The 19,161-nt window shown below is 46.7% G+C and overlaps 2 protein-coding genes across 2 annotated transcripts; both read left to right on the top strand.

The window, feature by feature from the left end:
* The first annotated feature begins 1,613 nt into the window (after window positions 1-1,613).
* On the top strand, window positions 1,614-4,056 carry LOC127304159 (endo-1,4-beta-xylanase 4). Its single transcript, XM_051334862.2, has 5 exons — window positions 1,614-1,703; window positions 1,856-1,902; window positions 2,056-2,484; window positions 2,575-2,955; window positions 3,050-4,056. Exons 1-5 carry the CDS (start codon window positions 1,637-1,639, stop codon window positions 3,887-3,889), a joined length of 1,764 nt encoding a protein of 587 aa, XP_051190822.1. The 5' UTR covers window positions 1,614-1,636; the 3' UTR covers window positions 3,890-4,056.
* Window positions 4,057-10,170: 6,114 nt separating this feature from the next.
* On the top strand, window positions 10,171-18,450 carry LOC127304166 (flowering locus K homology domain). The gene is made up of 7 exons (XM_051334868.1): window positions 10,171-10,284; window positions 10,959-11,297; window positions 12,267-12,498; window positions 13,715-13,866; window positions 13,973-14,722; window positions 14,828-15,019; window positions 17,874-18,450. Exons 2-7 carry the CDS (start codon window positions 10,971-10,973, stop codon window positions 18,033-18,035), a joined length of 1,815 nt encoding a protein of 604 aa, XP_051190828.1. The 5' UTR covers window positions 10,171-10,284; window positions 10,959-10,970; the 3' UTR covers window positions 18,036-18,450.
* The last annotated feature ends 711 nt before the right edge of the window (window positions 18,451-19,161 follow it).

Below are 19,161 nucleotides of genomic sequence, written 5' to 3' on the forward strand. Positions count from 1 at the left end.
GGGAAACTACTTGTTGTGTATTACCAACACCTATGATGAACTGAATGTTGTTGAATTTGTTGTTATTCAGTTAGCACTACTAGGTAACCTCATCACTCAAATGGAAGGGGTTACCACAACACGCTCATGTCTGCAACCAAACAAGGTGTGCGTTGCACCACCAGGGCAAAAAGGCTTTTGTGCATGCACCCAAACAATGGGGATTGTCTTCCCTATCTAGTGCAGAAAATGGCTCCGCGGGCTACCAAACAACATGTCTTTTGTGGTCCAGAGCTCGTATGGAACGCGCAGGGCGTTCCATCTTACTGGCGCAGTGAGACGCAAATTGGACCCATGCTACCAAACAAGCCCTAACTTAGTACTCAAGAATATATGGTATTGTATATGATTTTATTCTTCCAGTTGCCAAAAGGATTCTTGCAAAGATTGGACTACTTCCGATCAAGATTCTTTTGGCAATGAGGTAGTGATAAAAAAATACTGACTGGCTAAATGGAATGTTGTTTGTCTTCCAAAAGATCAAGGAGGACATGGAATTCATGACCTTTAGGTCAAAAAAGAGCATTCCTTATATTCAAAATCCTGACTGGAGATGGTATTTGGCAAACTATCGTAAAGAGAAAGTATGTCGGCTCAAAGGCTTTATCCCAGGTTTATTGAAAACCTAGAGACTCGCACTTCTAGGCTAGCCTTATGGCGACAAAAATGTTCTTCTTTCCATATGGGTCTTTCTCTATCAAGGATGGATCTCAGATGAGGTTCTAGGAAAATAAGTGGCTTGGTAATTCCACCCTTCACGAACAATATCATGCAATATACAACCATCACAAATCAGATACTTTGGCGAAGGTGATGGAAACATCACCTCCGAATGTGACATTCAGACGAGATCTTGTTGATCACGTGTATTGCATGTTTTATATTTTTTACCTTTTATATGGTTAGATGTGAGATATTTGTGCGGCTGTGCGCATCTTAGTTTTTTTAGAAGAAGCATTTTCCATCGGGGATCACGACCCAAACCAAAACAGAGACTCCTTGTTTTTTGAAACGAGAAATCAGAGACTCCTTGTTATGCAACTTGAATCATATCGCGCGAGATTTCACCTACTCTACTGCAAAAAAAATTAGAGGGGAACCAAATAATACACGAGTAGACAACTTGCAAACTTGTGGTATATATGTGTTCCATTGTTTCTCAAAACTGTATCATCTCCCTGGAAAAGTCAAATGAACCGATTTTATTCTAATGCAAAAGAAAAATGAGCCCCAAAATTTGATCTCCAAATGTCAAAAGTAATTTTTTGCTGATCATGAATCCGTGAGAACCAACTGTTATCAGTGTACTTATTTGCATGCAAGCAACTGACGAGATGCAGTATTATACGTGAAGTTTTTTCCCGGAAAAAGAAGTGAAGTTCACATATACTAGCTACTAGCAGAAACCTAAAAATAACATGCCTCAGCTGCGACCGCACATTCTGAACTGCCTCCTCGCTGCACCGTCTCTATCGCTGAGTATTACCGAGTCAAGTGAAACGAACAAAGGGGCCACTTCTACCCTGCGTGCTTATATATTCACCTTCATCTGTCCATTCACTAACACACACCAATAGTAGCGGTAACCGAGATTGAGATGGTGACAATGAGGAACTTCGTTGGGAAATTGGTGCTCTCTTTGCTATGCATCTCACTCTTCCAAGGTCAGTTGATCAAATCGTGTAGTCTATTCTTTTGATATGCCCATGATCGTATGAAATATGTGTTTATATATATATACCTAATAATTAAGGTGCTGGTGTCAATTTATGTGCATGAAACACGATTACGTTGCTGATGTCTCTGCTTGATGTAGGATGCATGGTCCAGTCTGTGGAATATGATCACACGGCTAGCATTGAGGCAAGTCACGTTGTAGCCTTCCTTTTGTTTCTTGTATTTTAGATTCACATTTGGTTTTTTCGTGTGTTGATCGAAATAAAAATTGAATTTGTTGTGCGATAAAAAGAAGCACATGCATTTCATGATTCACATACAAACATATCGTGGTTTCAGTGCCTCCGCGATCCGATGAAGCCCCTCTACAAAGGCGGCGTCATCCAGAACGGCGAGTTCAACAATGGACTAATGGGGTGGTCGACGTACCGGAACATAAAGGCCGGCGTCGCAAAGTCGCCGTCCGGCAACAGGTTCGCCGTGGTGCACGGCGCGAGCAGCTCCCTGTCGGGCAACGGCGACGCTGCCGCCTCACAGTCCCACAGCGTCTACCAGAAGATCCAGATGCAGGGCGACACCCACTACTCGCTATCAGCATGGTTACAAGTGTCGGCCGGCGCGGCCCACGTGAGGGCGGTGGTCAAGACCCCCAACGGCGAGAACATCACCGCCGGAGCCGTGGACGCCCAGTCCGGCTGCTGGACCATGCTCAAAGGTGGTATGACGGCGCAGGCGTACCATTCCGGACAAGGAGAGGTCTTCTTCGAGGTACTGTATGCGGTTATACTACAAGTTAATTACTACAGCGATCAAATGCGGATGCAGTTGCATTATGTAACTGATTACATACCTTTTCAGAGCGACGGGCCCGTGGACATCTGGGTGGACAGTGTCTCCCTGCAGCCCTTCTCCTTCGAGGAGTGGGACAGTCACACGCGTCAGTCAGCCAACAAGGCTCGCCGGAGCACCGTCAAGTTCATCGCGAGGGGCGTCGACGGCGCGCCGATGGCGAACGCTAACGTGAGCATCGAGCTCCTCCGTGCCGGATTCCCGTTCGGCAACACGATGACAAAGGAAATCCTCAGCCTTCCGGCCTACGAGAAGTGGTTCTTCTCGCGCTTCACTGTGGCCACCATGGAGAACGAGATGAAGTGGTACAGCACCGAGTGGAACCCCAACCAGGAGGACTACCGCATCCCAGATGATATGCTCAAGCTCGCCCAGAAGTACGGCGTCAAGGTATACATCTTAGTTTGAAAATTCCAGTCGATTTTGAGAGCTGGCAGAACCCTATCCTGATTAACAGTTATATACCTGCTATTAATTGGAACAGGTGCGGGGGCACAATGTGTTCTGGGACGACCAGAACTCGCAGATCAAGTGGGTGAGGCCAATGAACCTTGATCAGCTCAAGGCGGCAATGCAGAAGCGGCTCAAGTCCGTGGTGTCACGGTACGCCGGGAAGCTCATCCACTGGGACGTGGTGAACGAGAACCTGCACTTCAACTTCTTCGAGACCAAGCTAGGACCCAACGCGTCGCCCATGATCTACCAGCAGGTCGGCCAGATCGACCACACCGCCATCCTCTTCATGAACGAGTTCAACACGCTTGAGCAGCCCATGGACCCCAACGGCACGCCCACCAAATACGTCGCAAAGATGAAGCTCATCAAAGGCTACCCCGGCAACGGCGGCCTCAAGCTCGGCGTCGGGCTGGAGAGCCACTTCTCCACGCCCAACCTCCCCTATGTCAGGGGCGCCCTCGACACGCTCGCGCAGCTCAAGCTGCCCATGTGGATGACCGAGGTCGACGTCGTCAAGGGCCCCAACCAGGTCAAGTTCCTGGAGCAGGTGTTGAGGGAAGGGTACGGCCACCCCGGCGTGCAGGGCATCGTGATGTGGGCGGCGTGGCACGCAAACGGATGCTACGTTATGTGCCTCACGGACAACAACTTCAACAACCTCCCCGTCGGCGCTCTCGTCGACAAGCTCATCGCCGAGTGGAAGACCCACAAGACGGCCGCCACCACTGACGCCAATGGATTGGTCGAGCTGGACCTCGTCCATGGCGATTACAAGCTAACGGTGAACCACCCGTCGCTCGAGACGGCCGCCACCAAGACCATGACGGTGGATGCGACATCCGACCACACCATCAGTTTGAAGGCGTAGGAGTGAGAGTTATTCAGTCTTTTTTCTTTTTTCTTCGAGAATAATCGGCGAGCTTGGTCACAGCATCAGCAGCTACCTTGTAGTGCAAGGGGCTAATATTTTGGGAGTATTTGTAGAGAGAGACGAAACAATCAATAATATACCAGGGCTGCGCCTATAGCACTTCATATGTCTGCCTCGTTCTAAGATTTTTGCATGATTCAACAAGCTGTGGGCGAAGATGATAGACCATACATTGAGAACGACACCACCGCTCAATCGGCTTGGAACACTCTCTCTCAATTGTTTCTTGGAAAATGCTAGCATGAGGTGAAGTTAGAAATCAAGCCGAGGGTTTTCTCATGTAGGAGGGTGAAGATCATCAAGACATTTATCGTCGCCGCAAGGCCCTTGCTATCACTTTTAGCAATCTTGGTGCTACTCACATTGATGATGATTGTGTCAAGCTGAAGTATGCCAATGCCCTCATGCCCTTTTTTTTAGATAAAAGGCACTCAAGTGCCCGACTTTGAATTAACAAAGCCCCGAACGGCGAGAACGATACAAAGTGCTGAACCCAGCTTACAGAACGACACCACACACCCACACAAACTACCAAAGAAGCTACAACCGGAAGCGCGACCAACAAGCTCAGCCAAAGCGCCTACAAGACTCGGAGAAGAGCTGGAGTCTACAGTGTCGGGCCGGAGCTCACCCGAGAGCGAGCCATTTTCACGCGCGCCTCAACAACACTCCTCCGTCGCAGGAACGCCACCGGAAGCCGACCACCACCGGGGACCAAGACGCGTTGCTCACAAACCGAGAAGCAGCACCAAGGGAGCTCGACAAGGGAAGGTAACGAAGCAAGCCTTGCCGAAGATCGCCAAGCGAAGACACCTTCGCACAGAACCTTCGGAGAGCTACATGTTGTGGACTCCAAGGCGGTGTCTTCAAGAAGATCGCGACACCGGAGTGCCGCCACCGCCCGATCCGAGGATCTTAGGTTTTCACCCGGAGACAGTAGAAGGCCGGAGAGAAGCCCCATGACGCCTTCAAGAAGGGGACGGCATCCACAGACGTCGCCATCATGGCCCAAAAGGGCAAGGGTTTCCCCTCGTGACCTCTCCTTCTTCTACACAGGGGTAGGCCGTCGAACGACGGCCGAACCGCCGCCACACCACGCGACTCGCCGCGGCCACGTCGCCCGCACGACCATGGCCACCGACCAGCACCAGAACCTCTGGCTCGCCCGTCAACCAGCAAGGTTCCCACCGACCAAGGCCGCCGCCTTGGAACCAAACTCCTCGCGCCGCCGGACCGCAACAGAGCACCGAGAACCGCCACCGACGCACAACACCCGCTCACGAACAAGCGACGACCGACCTCACCGGCATCTGCCCCACGCAGATCGCCAGGTGAGTGAGCAGATCCAAAGATCTGGGCAGCCCACATCCACCACGACGCGTGCTGCCGCCAGATCTGAGGAAAATGGACAGAGAGAAGCTTCCGCTGCGTGATCCGCGGCCAGCAACCACCCTGGCTGCCGGCAGTGCGAAATCCGGCGGAGGAGACGCGAGGGAAGGGGCCTCGAAACGGGGCCGGACCCCTGCCCGGCCGGCCGACCCACCCATCGCCCCGCGCCCTGCGCCCTCCTGGAAGCCGCCCCAGGTGGGGCTGATGCCTACTTTCCCCCTCCTTTCCTGTAGACAGTGTTGGGCCTCCAAGAGCAGAGGTTTGTAGAACAGCAGCAAGTTTTCCCTTAAGTGGATACCCAAGGTTTATCGAACTCAGGGAGGAAGAGGTCAAAGATATCCCTCTCATGCAACCCTGCAACCACAAAGCAAGAAGTCTCTTGTGTCCCCAACACACCTAATAGGTGCACTAGTTCGGCGAAGAGATAGTGAAATACAGGTGGTATGAATAAGTATGAGCAGTAGTAACGCAGCAGTAGCAACGCAGTAAAACAGTAAACAAGCAGCGATAGCAGTATTTAGGAACAAGGCCTAGGGATCATACTTTCACTAGTGGACACTCTCAACTTTGATCACATAACAGAATAGATAAATGCATACTCTACACTCTCTTGTTGGATGATGAACACCACTAATTGCGTAGGATTACATGAACCCTCAATGCCGGAGTTAACAAGCTCCACAATTCAATGTTCATATTTAAATAACCTTAGAGTGCATGATAGATCAACACAACTAAACCAAGTACTAACATAGCATGCACACTATCACCTTCACACTATGTAGGAGGAATAGATCACATCAATACCATCATAGCAATAGTTAACTTCATAATCTACAAGAGATCATAATCATAGCCTACGCCAAGTACTAACACGGATGCACACACTGTCACCATTACACCGTGCAGGAGGAATAAAACTACTTTAATAACATCACTAGAGTAGCACATAGAATAGTAGTGATACAAAACTCATATGAATCTCAATCATGTAAAGCAGCTCATGAGATTATTGTATTGAGGTACATGGGAGAGAGATGAACCACATAGCTACAGCGGAGCCCTCAGCCTCGGGGGTGGATTACTCCCTCCTCATCATGGAGGCAGCGATGGCGGTGAAGATGGCGGTGAAGACGGCGGTGGTGTCGATGGAGGAGCCTTCCGGGGGCACTTCCCCGTCCCGGCGGCGTGCCGGAACAGAGACTCCTGTCCCCCAGATCTTGGCTTCGCGATGGCGGCGGCTCTGGATGGTTTCTCGTACCGTGGCTTTTCCGTATCGAGATTTTAGGTCGAGGGGCTTCTTATAGGCGAAGAGGCGGTGTCAGAAGGTCAACGAGGCGACGACACCATAGGGGGGCGCGGGCCACCCCCAGGCCGCGCCGGCCTATGGTCTGGTGGGCCTGTGGCCCCCCTCTGACGACTCTCGGGTGTTCTGGATGCTTCCGGGCAAAATAGGACCCTGGGCGTTGATTTCGTCCAATTCCGAGAATATTTCCTTACTAGGATTTCTGAAACCAAAAACAGCAGAAAACTTGACAAGCGGCCCTTCGGCATCTCGTCAATAGGTTAGTTTCGGAAAACGCATAAATATGACATAAAGTATGCATAAAACATGTAGATATCATCAATAATGTGGCATGGAACATAAGAAATTATCGATACGTCGGAGACGTATCAGGGGCGGACGCCCGACGCGCCGCCGCCCACCGATCCCGTCGCCGCTCGCGCCGCCGCAGATGCTGGCCGGGCGGCACCCGCGCCGCCCGCAGCCATCGACCGGACGCCGCCGCCATGTCCACGAGGAGAGCCTGCACGCGCGGCGTGCTGAGCCTCCGCCAGCCGACCACGAAGAGGGGGGCCTCACCGCCGCCGTCAACCGCGCGGGCTAGGCCCGGCGGCGACCATCGGCGGCGGCGGGGCGAGGGGAAAGGAGAAGGTGTTAGGGTTAGGTGGGGGAGCGGGGGAGCCCGCTCTTCGTACGGTGATAGATCCCCGATGACTCCGTCCTGTATGTGCAAATGCAAGTTCAATAAGTACGGTGATAGATCCCCGATGACTCCGCCCTCATGCCCTTTGAAGCGGCCGATTTGAAGACCCTCAAGAACAAGCATAACTATGATCAAATGACCTCCAATAAGTTATGCAAGAGATGGACACTTTCAAGGTTGAGTTAAGGATTGCAGAAGATACTCGTGCTCGTGCTCTTGGTATGAGGAAAGGATGGAATCTTGCTTTGAAGACCAAGGTCATGGAATAAGTGGGTGAATATAGTGGATATGCACATCTTGAGTGGTGTCCCGAGGACATCAAATACATATGATCTCCATGAACATATTGCACTTGGAACAAGAACCTTTTGGAGGGACCCATCTAATTTAAAATCAAGAGGCAACCAAAGGAGCGACTCAAGTGCTCCAAAGGGTGTTGGTCCAAGGTTGAGGACTTGCTACAATTGTGGTAACCAAAACCACTTAATTTCCGAGTGTCCTTATAAAAATATAGAAGATCATGGTGGCAAGCTCATTGAGGATGAAAAATATGATGTGCCTAGTTCTTCTACTGCTTCCTGTGATCATGCAAATGTTATTGAGGATAATGCTAGGTTTAAGGCCGACCGAGCTTGCCAAGTCCTTTGTTTCCCAAGGTGAGAAAAGTTTGAATGATCTTTTCAGAAATAAAAGATCAAACAATGTGAAAGAGGACATTGGTTTTGCCTCCAAGACAAAGAAGAAGAACAACGACAAGAAGAAGGCCAAGCCCACACAAGCAAAGGAGAAAAATATGTTGACTTTGTGGGAATTTCTAATCCCCTTTGTGGGTTGTGATGCCACAAGGGTCAAAGCCACTCATGATGACTTTGCGGGATTTCTAATCCCCGTTATGTGATATTTCGTGATTACTATGTCGACGTTTATGCAAAATATGTTGGTCCATATGATTTGGGTTCCTAAGACCCTTGTTGCTAACAAAAGAGGCCCCATTGAAAAATGGGTACCTAAAACCAAGCCTTGATGTCTTGTAGGACTATGCTTCCGGTGGGTCAAAATGGGTGCTTGATAGTGGATGCACAAGTCATATGACCGGAAGCAAGAAGATCATGATAGAGTTAATTAAGGCCTAATATTTCACATGTAACAATCACCTTTGGAGATAACTCAAGATCTAAGGCATTGGGTCTTGGCAAGGTGGTTGTCGCACCCGACGTGCCCTTGTGACGTCATGCTTGTTGAGACCCTAGGTTAAAACTTACTTTCCGTTCGTGCTCTTGGTAAAATGGGTTTTGCCATCTTTATGATAATGATATTGTGGTACTGTTGTGAAACAAGTCTATATATAAAGGTCGCTTTCGTTGGGTATATCGAACATAACTTGTATGTGGTGGAATTTTCGGGGAAAACCACTACAAGTGAGATGTGCCTATTCTGAAAGGGCGACTTGGGTTGGCTACGACATCGCCGTCTAGCCCATGTCAGCATGATAACTTTGCAAAGCCTTCACAAGGGTGGCCATATTCTTGGACTAAAAGGAAATGTTTCTTTTTCCAAAGATCGTGTTTATAGGGATTGTGTTGAAGGAAAGATGCATGATTCTCCCCATCCAAGCAAGACCATTATTTCCTCGAAGAGGATCTTGGATATCCTTCATGTGGATCTCTTTGGCCCTCTCCCTTACGTGATTCTTGGTGGGAAGAAGTATTGTTTGGTGATTGTCGATGTCTACTCAAGATATACTTGGGTTTATTTCTTCAAATCGAAGATTGAGACTCAACAATGAGGTTCAACGTCAACACAACCTCACTATTCTTGCCATAAGAAGCAACATCAACACAACCTCACTATTCTTCCCTAACCAATTAAGATTGAACTTTCCCATTCCTTTGCTGTATCTCAGCTATAGAGTTTTGAGAGTCCCACCGAGAAAGCCGCCCGAACCAAGCCTTCTCTCGTCGGCGTTGCTGGTTGGAGATCGCTATGGGGAGGAGCCGAATCTAGTAGGGTAGATAGTAGCTTAGGATTTGGTCTCCTAGTGGCGTCTTGGAGTAGGCTGCTATATCTTTTTGGCCAGATTTGGTGCATCCTTTTTCGGGTGTTCTTCACTGCATCACTCCGGCGGCAGGAGTTGGGGCAAGTGGAGGAGCTACGGCCAGACATCTCCACAAATAAGGACTTGCGGCGCTTCTTTGTTCTAGCATATGTGCGCGACGCCGGATGATGGTTGTTGGGATTCTCTACCGCGTCTTAGAGAAGGAAGACTAAGGGGAGAGCTCCAGCACGAGCTCTATCAATAAGCGCATCCATTTCCTACTCAGTTTCCTAAGAGCTCTACTTACTCTCTTGGTCGGTCGTGGCTGCGAGGGGGGGGGGGGGGGAGGGAGAAGAGTGCTTTGGATGCTGGTGTTGGCTGGTGGGATTGAGGTACTGCTTCAACATTATGTTCTATCTCGGCGGTACAAATTCGACCGCCGACTCGGATGGCCGAAGGGCGGCTTCCAATCACCGGCATCGACTACTGGCGCTTGTTCAACCTCCATGTGGAGGCCTTGTGAAGGACGCAAGGCGACATATATCTTCTACTCCAGACAAGGTGGTCTAGTCCCCGCTACAGAAGAAGAAGTCCGCCTGTGTTGTTCTGAGTTCTCCGGCGGTGTGAAAGGACCTGATGGCTTTTTCCTTATTATTTGTAGGGTCTTTTTAGCTAAATCTAATATCCTTGTTATACTTAGCCTACTTTATAGAGGACTTTTTTGTAAAATATAACGGCACCCGTTTTTGTGAATGAAACTATGCAAACCAAACATTCTAGAGTAATACAAGGCGCGGCCCCACCAACTCTAAACCTCAAAGCCCTACCAACTCTAAATCCTCCCCTCTCTACTCTCGTGCTCTGTTGCCAAGCTCCACGCCTCCGCCGACGGGGCGCTGAACGCCCGCCGGCGGCTCAAGGTACCCTCCCCTTATCTACTCTCTCCCTCTCGATTTGTTGCGGCGCGATCTCAGATTCGCGTGTCTAGCGCAGCAGGCCTGCAGGGCGCTGCGGTGCGGTCTCGGGTCCAGTCGGCTTAGTTTTGAGATTCTGCTGCTACAAGGAGCCCCCTTGTTAGGTATAATGGCGGGCCTATAGCGTGGGGTTTTAGGCTTACCTTTCGATGCATCTCTCCAGCTGTTGTTGTTCCTATAGTGGTTGCTCGCGCTGCTGCTTGAGATCAGCTTGAAATGCCCTTCGATTTAATCCTTAATCTTGTATACTATTTGTGCCTCCTTTGGGGTATCCTTGGTGCAAAATATGTACTTGTTCAGGTCCCTAGGTTGCTAGGTGCATTACGTTCTATTGCGCATTTGTCAAGAAAATCTCTGCATTCTTCGAGTTATTTCAGTCTCCTCTATCTCGCTATGAATGTGATTTAGCTTAACTGGAACGTCCTACCAGCTGTGTTTTTTTAAATGTTGTGCTTTTATATCTGTGTTCATACTTTACTGCTAGTGGGAATGGGTGAAATGTGCAACGTTCTTTCAGTATCGTATTTGTCTGTATGTTGTGATGTTTCAGTGCTACTGGGAATAGCTAAAATGCACACAATTTTTCATTTTTCTATTCTCTATCTGTTGTGATGCTTCAGTGCTTGGTGGGAATGGCTGAGATGCAGAGACATTCAACAGAGAGGTGGGTTACTCAAATGATCAGGAAATCTCATGAAAGAGAAGGAAAGGAAGCTCCTGGGACTGTTATGGGACATGGCATTACCGATGCTGTCAACTACGGTGACGATGCCACTTGCTCTGCTGGTGAAAATAGGTATCCTGGTTGGCCTGGAACCACGGTCTTCAGGGTTTTAATTTCTGCCACCAAGGTCGGTCAAATAATTGGCCACAAAGGAGAAAAGGTTAGAAGACTGTGTGAGGAAACAAAAGCCTGTGTCCGCATAATAGGTGGTCATCTTGCTGCGGCAGAAAGAGTTGTAAGTTGAACATTGAACATATATCTTATGTCTTCTCTGCATTTTCTGACCAGCCTAAGGGTTTAAGTTTGCTATAATTGAAGACAATTTTATATTCCCTTTTCGCCTAGAATATGGCAGCATTTTAATAAAAATCTGTTTGCATGTATATAAAATTTCTTGGCCCTGTCAAACTTGGCTTACACAATCAACTACTAGCCCACATGAAGATGCGAAGTTGCACTCTAACAGGGAACTGACTGCTAAGGATTTAGTGCTTGTTCAACTCTGTGCTTATTATTTCATCAATGTTGTGTCTTGGTATTCCATCAATATTTAATCTTGCCCTTTTCTTATTACCACACATTCTTTTACTTTCTTAGTGTATATCAGCACATAAAAAAAGGCTTGATTTACAATACAGTAGTCCTAAAAATGATGGACTTCCTGACGCGCTCTTGTACTCCTTCTTTTCTATCTTAAACTAACATTGAGCCTGTGCGTTGCTATGAAAAACCACACACCATGTTCATGAGGATTTTCGGAAAAGTCTTGGTGTCATGAAATAGTTGTGTGGTTTTGGCAAAAAAAGTATTGTTTCTCGGAGAGCACTTGTATATATTTATTTATATTATTTTTTGCAAAACTTGCTGGTACTACGTATGATTATAAAGCATTTTTTATTGGATATCTTTTGTATGATTGGTGTCCCCACGTGTGTGGATGGTTGTTTATCCAAACCCTTGGTGGCCCCACATGTTGAATGGTTATAGTTGTTTATTCATTTCCTTTGTAAGATGTTAGTGCCACCTTATATTATTTTAAGTGGGACAGTGAACTCACCACCAACTCCAAACTTTATAAGTAGTAAAGATTAATAAAAGTTTAGCCGCTGGCCCTTCCAAAAATGATGGACTTCTGTGAATTGAAAGGAGGTTTGATTTACATTTCAGTTTTCCTAAAATTCTCTTTCACCTTTTTCATTGAAAGGTTATCATATTCGCAAAGGAGCAACCAGATGAACCAATACCTCCAGCCATGAATGCACTACTAAGGATATATCAGCACATAATCAATGACGATGGTCTAGACATGGGATCTGATAGTACAGCTGTGGCACGGATTCTTATACCAGCTGAACAGGCAGTGAGCCTAATTGGGGAGCAGGGTTTGATGATAAATTCTATTGAGGAAGCTTCTAAAACTAACATTAATGTCCTTGGTAAGTTCTTTCTTCTGGTGCACCTCTAAGCTTACTTTTCCACATCCACTGCTTCCTTCTACAAATATCACTGATTGTCATAATGTATCAGTATACATTTGGTTATTTGGATGATGTACACATATAGGCCCTGTTTGATTCGTAGGATTCTTAGAACACAGGAATAGGAAAACCGCAGGATTAGAATGTCCTGTCCAGTGAAATACTACAGGATTTGGAACCTACAGGAATTTCTTTTAAGGTAGCGTTTGATTCACAGGAAAATCAAAGGAATTCTAGCATGAGGTTTGAGTGGATGGAAATTTTCCGCCAAAACATAGTGCAATGCAATCCTATAGGAAAAATTCCTATGCATGCCTAAGGATTCAATCCTACAAATCAAACGGTATACATAGGAAAAAATCCTAAGGATGAAAATCGTACAAAATTCCTAATAGAGTTAAACTGTCAGCGAGCAGCTTACTTAATCTCATAGTTACTCAGTTTACTTGGAATCTTTATTGGGTGAATATGAAAGTCTGAAGCTTACGATGTTACGGTTTCTTGCATTATCATATTCTCTCAACTAACCTTGCATGTGTGATGTGCCAATCATAGGCTCAAAAGGCATTTTTTAAATATATTTTTTGCTAAGTAATGATTGTCTTGGATGTATATATGCAGTAGTATAAAATGTTGGGCTCATAGGTCTGTTACTTTGGTCATGCAAAAAATCAGTCAAGTCGCCAGGTAAAGGCAGAAACAGAAAATTCAATTGACCAAGTGTGTACTTATATACTTCAAACTTGGGTTCTACACATGTAGAGGGTTCAGACTGAGTACAGTGTGTACTTAAAGTTTTCCAAATTCTTCCAATCGTCCATCCACTCTCATGTATTCCTTGGTTTTTGTGTAGCTGATTGCATAGTCATATGCATTTAACTGCAAAAAATTGCCCATAAATGAAACGGCAGAAAACTTTATTGTCTATAAGATGAATTATGTTTTCCATTGCATCCATAGATAAAGTGGGTTTCACTCTTATGTCCTTTAGTTCACTTTTATTTGAATAACAAGTTGCTATCGCCTATTTATTATTGCCAGACATGCTATCTTTTCCATCTGATGTTAAGCAGTTACGGTGTGCCATTCGTTCAGTGTTTTCCTTGGATTTATTGTTCCAGCATCCAGTGTTCTTTAGCTAGTATTTCATTCCTTGCATGCTTTGACTATGCAGATTGTGACTTGCCACTAGTTGCACTTGAAGAAGATAGGATTGTTGAAATATGGGGACAACCTGCACGAGTGCGGAAGGCTTTGGAGCTCGTTGCTTCTCATTTGAGGAAGTACCTGGTTGATAGAGGTGTTATCCCATTATTCGACCCTCATGTAAGTGATTGCCACTGTTTTGAACATTTTCTTTAACAGACACAAAAATTAGAGAACATTTCTGCTCTTCCCAGTATTTAGTTTGGAGGAACTTTTAATTCTTCAGGTGTCTTTGCCGATGTTACACATGGAAACTCACTACAGTGACCATCATGAGGGCATGCCCCCTTTTCACTACAGTGACCATCCTGAGGGACCTCTACAAGCAGTTAGTCCAGTCTGTCATTCTGAAGATCACCAGCGTGAACCCCCATGGACTCAAACTTGCTATTCAAGATGCAGGAGCATGAATCTTGTGGAAGATGATGTGCTTGAGTACAGATGGGAAGCACCTATATCTTTTGGAAGATATCGATCAGTTACACCTCCATGCCATGGTATAGGTGCATATAGACAAGAAACATTTTCACCACCCATAAGAACATTTCTACCAGCTCCTATAGAATTAGGTTCGCACCACAACCTGGCTACATATGAATTACGAGCAAGCCCTCTAATTGGTGCATCAGCTACCGTTGAAAGAATACGTTCCCTTATATCTGTCCATGGTCAACAAGCACGTCCAATGAGGAAGACATGTCAATCAGCTAAAATGGGAAAACATCCACACTTGGGAATATCATTATATGAAGGTGAATCTCATCCAAGCAGGGTATCTGCATCCGCTGCTGCTGATCTACCTCCAACTCTTGGCATGTCTGAATATGAACTACAAGCATCTCCATCCATGAGGGTATATCCACCAGCCACTGTGGAAAACCTTCTGCACTGCCGTGTGTCTGCGTGTGGGCCAGAAGCACCACCGCATGTGGTTGAACATCCATTAACTATTAAATCACCAGCAATCACTTCACAGGTTTGTATGATTTCTACTGTAGAGTTCCTATGCTTGCTAATGCTTTGAATTTTCTTGACAACAATATTAGTATCTATTTGTGATGGTGGATGATAAAATTGACAGGTTACTGAAAAGATGCAAATTCCAATTATCTATGCTGAAGCTGTGATTGGCCCAACTGGTGCAAGAATTGATTACATTCGTCGTGTCAGCAGATCGAGCATCCTGATAAATGATCTGGAGGGGGATGCAATGTCTATTGAAATCAATGGAAGTTCTGCGACAGATGTTCAGACTGCAGAGCAGCTGATAAAGGTAACAGTGACTTCTCTATAAGAAATGTAGGGGTTAATTGGATAGATGCCGCCACTACAATTTCCGGCAATTTGAGAAACACCACTCCAACTTTCATCTTTCGAAAAACGCCATTGCGATTCTCTTCACAATTCACAGATGCCATTATGCTCACTTAAAAACATACTGGCCGATATACTATATGTATTTCCTGTCGCGTATACGTATACATGGTCCGATTCTACCTGAATCAGGCTGACATGGTCCGGCTCGACCCGAACAAAAGCATGAGTTTGTGACAACAACTGGATAAATTTGTGAGATAATAAAAGTGGAGAACACAATCTTACAGCGGCAAGTTCAACATCCTTACGCTCTTGGTTCCAGGTTCAACGCTCATAATACAGCTCCAGGTTCAAAGTAACATAGCTCCAGGTTGAAAGTAAAGTCTGGAATAAACATTGAATTCATAGAGGGCATCTCGATAGGCTAGGCCTTAAAACTATAGCCCCTGGGGAAGAGCAGTCCTCTCGTACCAGGGTTGGCTCATCGCAGTTCTCCCTTTAACACCAACGGTAGATAGGAACCGAACTGTCTCAGCCTCTGTTCTCGCAGGCGCGCAGCGGTGTCTGCCAGGGTCTGAACGTGTTGCGATCAAACCCTCAACTCTATGGGCCTACTTGCCTTAAAACTATAGCCCCTGGAGAAAAGCAGTCCTCTCGTACCAGGGTTGGCTCATCGCAGTTCTCCCTTTAACACCAACGGTAGATAGTAACCGAACTGTCTCAGCCTCTGTTCTCGCACCGGTGTCTGCCAGGGTTTGAATGTGTCGGGATCAAACCCTCAATTTTGAATCCCTGGAATCAGCACCCTAAACTTAGTGTTCCTGGTCTAAGGTGGAATTTTGGTTATTGCCAAACAGAAGGATTGGTCTGTCCTCTCATCTCTCTCACTGACACCTGTGCCCCACATGTCATATTTGTCTTCTTCATCCCCTCCCTTTGTATCTTTTCTTGATCTCTCCTCTATCGTACAGAGCAGCGGTGGCGCCTCCCTGTCCCATGCAACGCCAGCGATGCCCGCATGCAAAGCAGCATCGGCGGTGCCTCCCATCCAGAGGATGGACGACTGAATCAACGACAATGGAGCTCCCTGGCTTGCTTGATGCGAGTCTTGGTTCATGTGTAGACAGTCAGTGAGGAATCAATCAGCTAGATACTAGACATCAATCAGCTTGCTAGCTTCTTGTCCTTTGATCAGTTTGATGCACATTTGCTTTCTCGGCAGAAATTTTTTGGCAAGCTACACTGGACAAAGCAAATCGGGGATGCAGAGCGTGTTGTGACTTGTGAGCACAGGTGCAGGCCCCCGCTAATGTCCTCCTCCACCGCTGCAGGACCGCTGCCGTGCCCAGCGGCCGTGGTGCGTACCACTTCGCCAGGAGCTTGTTGGCGGCGTACACTTCGACGGCGGCTGCGACGTCGCGGCACGCGGAGTCGCTAAGCAGGCGAGAGGATCGGGAGAGTCTTTGCTTCTGGTGCCGTGACCGCTGCCACGAGCGTATTTGTAGTTGATGGTTTGATTCCGACCACCCCTACAAACTCATGGTTTATAGCAGATTTTACTCTTCAAAGTAACATGCATAGAGAAACATTTGACATGCATACAAAAACCATCAATTTAGCTACATGTTCAAATGGGTGGGAGTGCAGAAATCAGGTGCTTGCTACCGCCATGCTCGCCCGCTTCCGCCGCAGCAGTTCTAGGGTTAGGTTGGGATTCAGGAGCGAGGTGGAGAAAAGAAATCGCGGCACATTCTGTTTGGGTCAACCCAGTCCATGTACTAAGCCTGATTCAGATGGGGACCACCATGCATACATATGTACAACAGGAAACATGGGAGTATATTAGCCGGTATGTGTGTTTAAGTGGGCATAATGGCATTTGTGAACTGTACAAGAATTCAAGTGGAGTTTTTTGAAAGATGAAAATTGCAGTGGTCTTTCTCAAATAGCAGGAAATTGCAGTGACATTTATTCAATTAACCAGAAATTTAATTGTACTTCTGCTGAGCAACAGTATTATCTTTTAGATATGATTTCAGCTGGTTATGCTAGGGAATAACTTATGAATGGCTCCTCCATGGTTGTGTATAAAGCATAAGGTGCTACCCATCCTCTGTTGAATGAAAACTGCTTCTCCATGGCCTATGTTTTGTGTGTAGTTGTGTACTGTCTAGTGCTCAATCCTTTTGATCGCATAAAGACCCACCTCTCTCAGAATAGAACCCATACTGGTTTTCTTCAAATCCTTACTGATTCTGTGTGTATGCAAGCTAGAGTCCTGCTGACTACTTCTGGTAGACTATTCCTTCAGATACGTGCTTCTTTCTTGTAAACTACTTCAACAGGATGCAGTGCTGGTTTGAGATAACACCAACATGCTTCTCTACCTCTTTTGTTATCTCTACAGTATGTTACTTAATTCGTTAGTTTCAGCAATGGTTCTGCCCTACTTTCTACACAAAAAATATACTACTCCCTCTGGCTCAAATTAATTGGCGCAGCCATATACTATGTCTAGTACAAGTGCACTCTTAACATGTGTCAAGGAATTTGGGCTGGAGAGAGTACTTAAAGTACATCATTTTTTAGTTGATGTTTGAAGTTAGAACTTTGGCAGAAGAATTAGATAACTATTTTTGAAGTTGTGAGCACTGTAGAATGATTTTTTTGCTTCCATTTACTTTCTTTTGTTACGTCTTACTTTCTGCAGTCCTATGTTTGGACTCCAAAATGCGTTACTTTTGCATCGTATTTTGCCCTACAAACATCATTGTTGTCCTTGTACTCTACTGACCACTGTTCCTTTCCAGAACTTCATGGCCGAAGCCGCTGCTGCTTCCCCTGGTCATAATTTTGACTCCATCCCACCATATTTGCCTTCACCAAGATCTCCTCGAGCTAAATTTCTAACGACTTCATACACTGGAAGAGAAAGTGGTGTAACAGAGCAGCGCCTGCAAATGATTTACTGAAGTCCCAAGCTTCATTTTTGCACATATTCCTGATACAGGAAATCCCGTGAGAGTACATTCACCAAAAGTTTTGATACCGGTCCTGACATGATTCCACTTTTCCTTACAAGATTTTTTTTTGGAGAATTGCATCTAAGTTTATGTGCTAACCGTGAGTTGAAGGCAAAGCTTATGCCTAGCTATAGGAAAAGGCAGTAAGGCACCAACGCTTTGTAATCTGGCGTAGATGATGCAAAAGAGAGGCGTAAGGAGTCTTAAGCTTTCACCAAGATTTTTTTTGTACTAGTTGTGAACTAGTCTCTGTTTACAAACGCAGGGCAAAGTAGCTAACACACCCTAGTGCTATGACAGAATTCAAACCGGATTCAGTTGCATACTAAGATTTCTTTTGGTTAACTTATGTATTAACTGCTCAGGTATGTCTTTTTTTCTTTCAAAATGAGGATACGCAACCTGGCCTATGCCTGATGCACACAGCAGCTTTATTAAAAAGTTCGGATGAAGCCTGGTGACCGGGTGTATACGTGAGCACGCGGTAACTGAGTGACACGTGTCTGACGGCGTTTACTGTCCGTGAGGTGATGTACTAGTATTTAAAACGATTTCTTCTGATTCCTTTGACTGGTTCCAAATCCCATCGCATCTTACCCTCAACCAATTTCTTCTCCATCGCATATTGGCTCCATTGAGCAGCTCTGTCACGAGCGGAATTAGAGGGAGGAAAATATTGGGCTCTCATTTGGGGCGAGCTGAGGGTCCGGCAGCGGCAGTGGAGCGTATCCTGCCAGTTCTCCGCCGCGGGCGAGGCAAGCACGAACGCGGTGCCCCTGGGTAGCAATCGACCTCGAGGCGCTCACAGAGGACGGATCCGTTGAGGAGGAGCGAGGCTCCAGCCACCACTGACCCAATCTCTGGATGGAGCTGCCAATGGTGATCCTCGACGCGGCGCCAGACTGCCAGAGCTCGGCGGCCTCGACGGATCCCTTTGTGCGGTTGATGAAGCGGAGCGGCGGCGGACTTACTTCTCCCCATGCATGTGCTTCCCGTGTGCTTCCCCAGAGAAGAGGGCCATCCCGTGGAGCGGCGCGGTCGCGTGCACCTCATCACCATCACCGGCGCCGGGGAG

Source organism: Lolium perenne, chromosome 1 (assembly GCF_019359855.2).
Source record: "Lolium perenne isolate Kyuss_39 chromosome 1, Kyuss_2.0, whole genome shotgun sequence".
Lineage (NCBI taxonomy): Eukaryota > Viridiplantae > Streptophyta > Magnoliopsida > Poales > Poaceae > Lolium > Lolium perenne.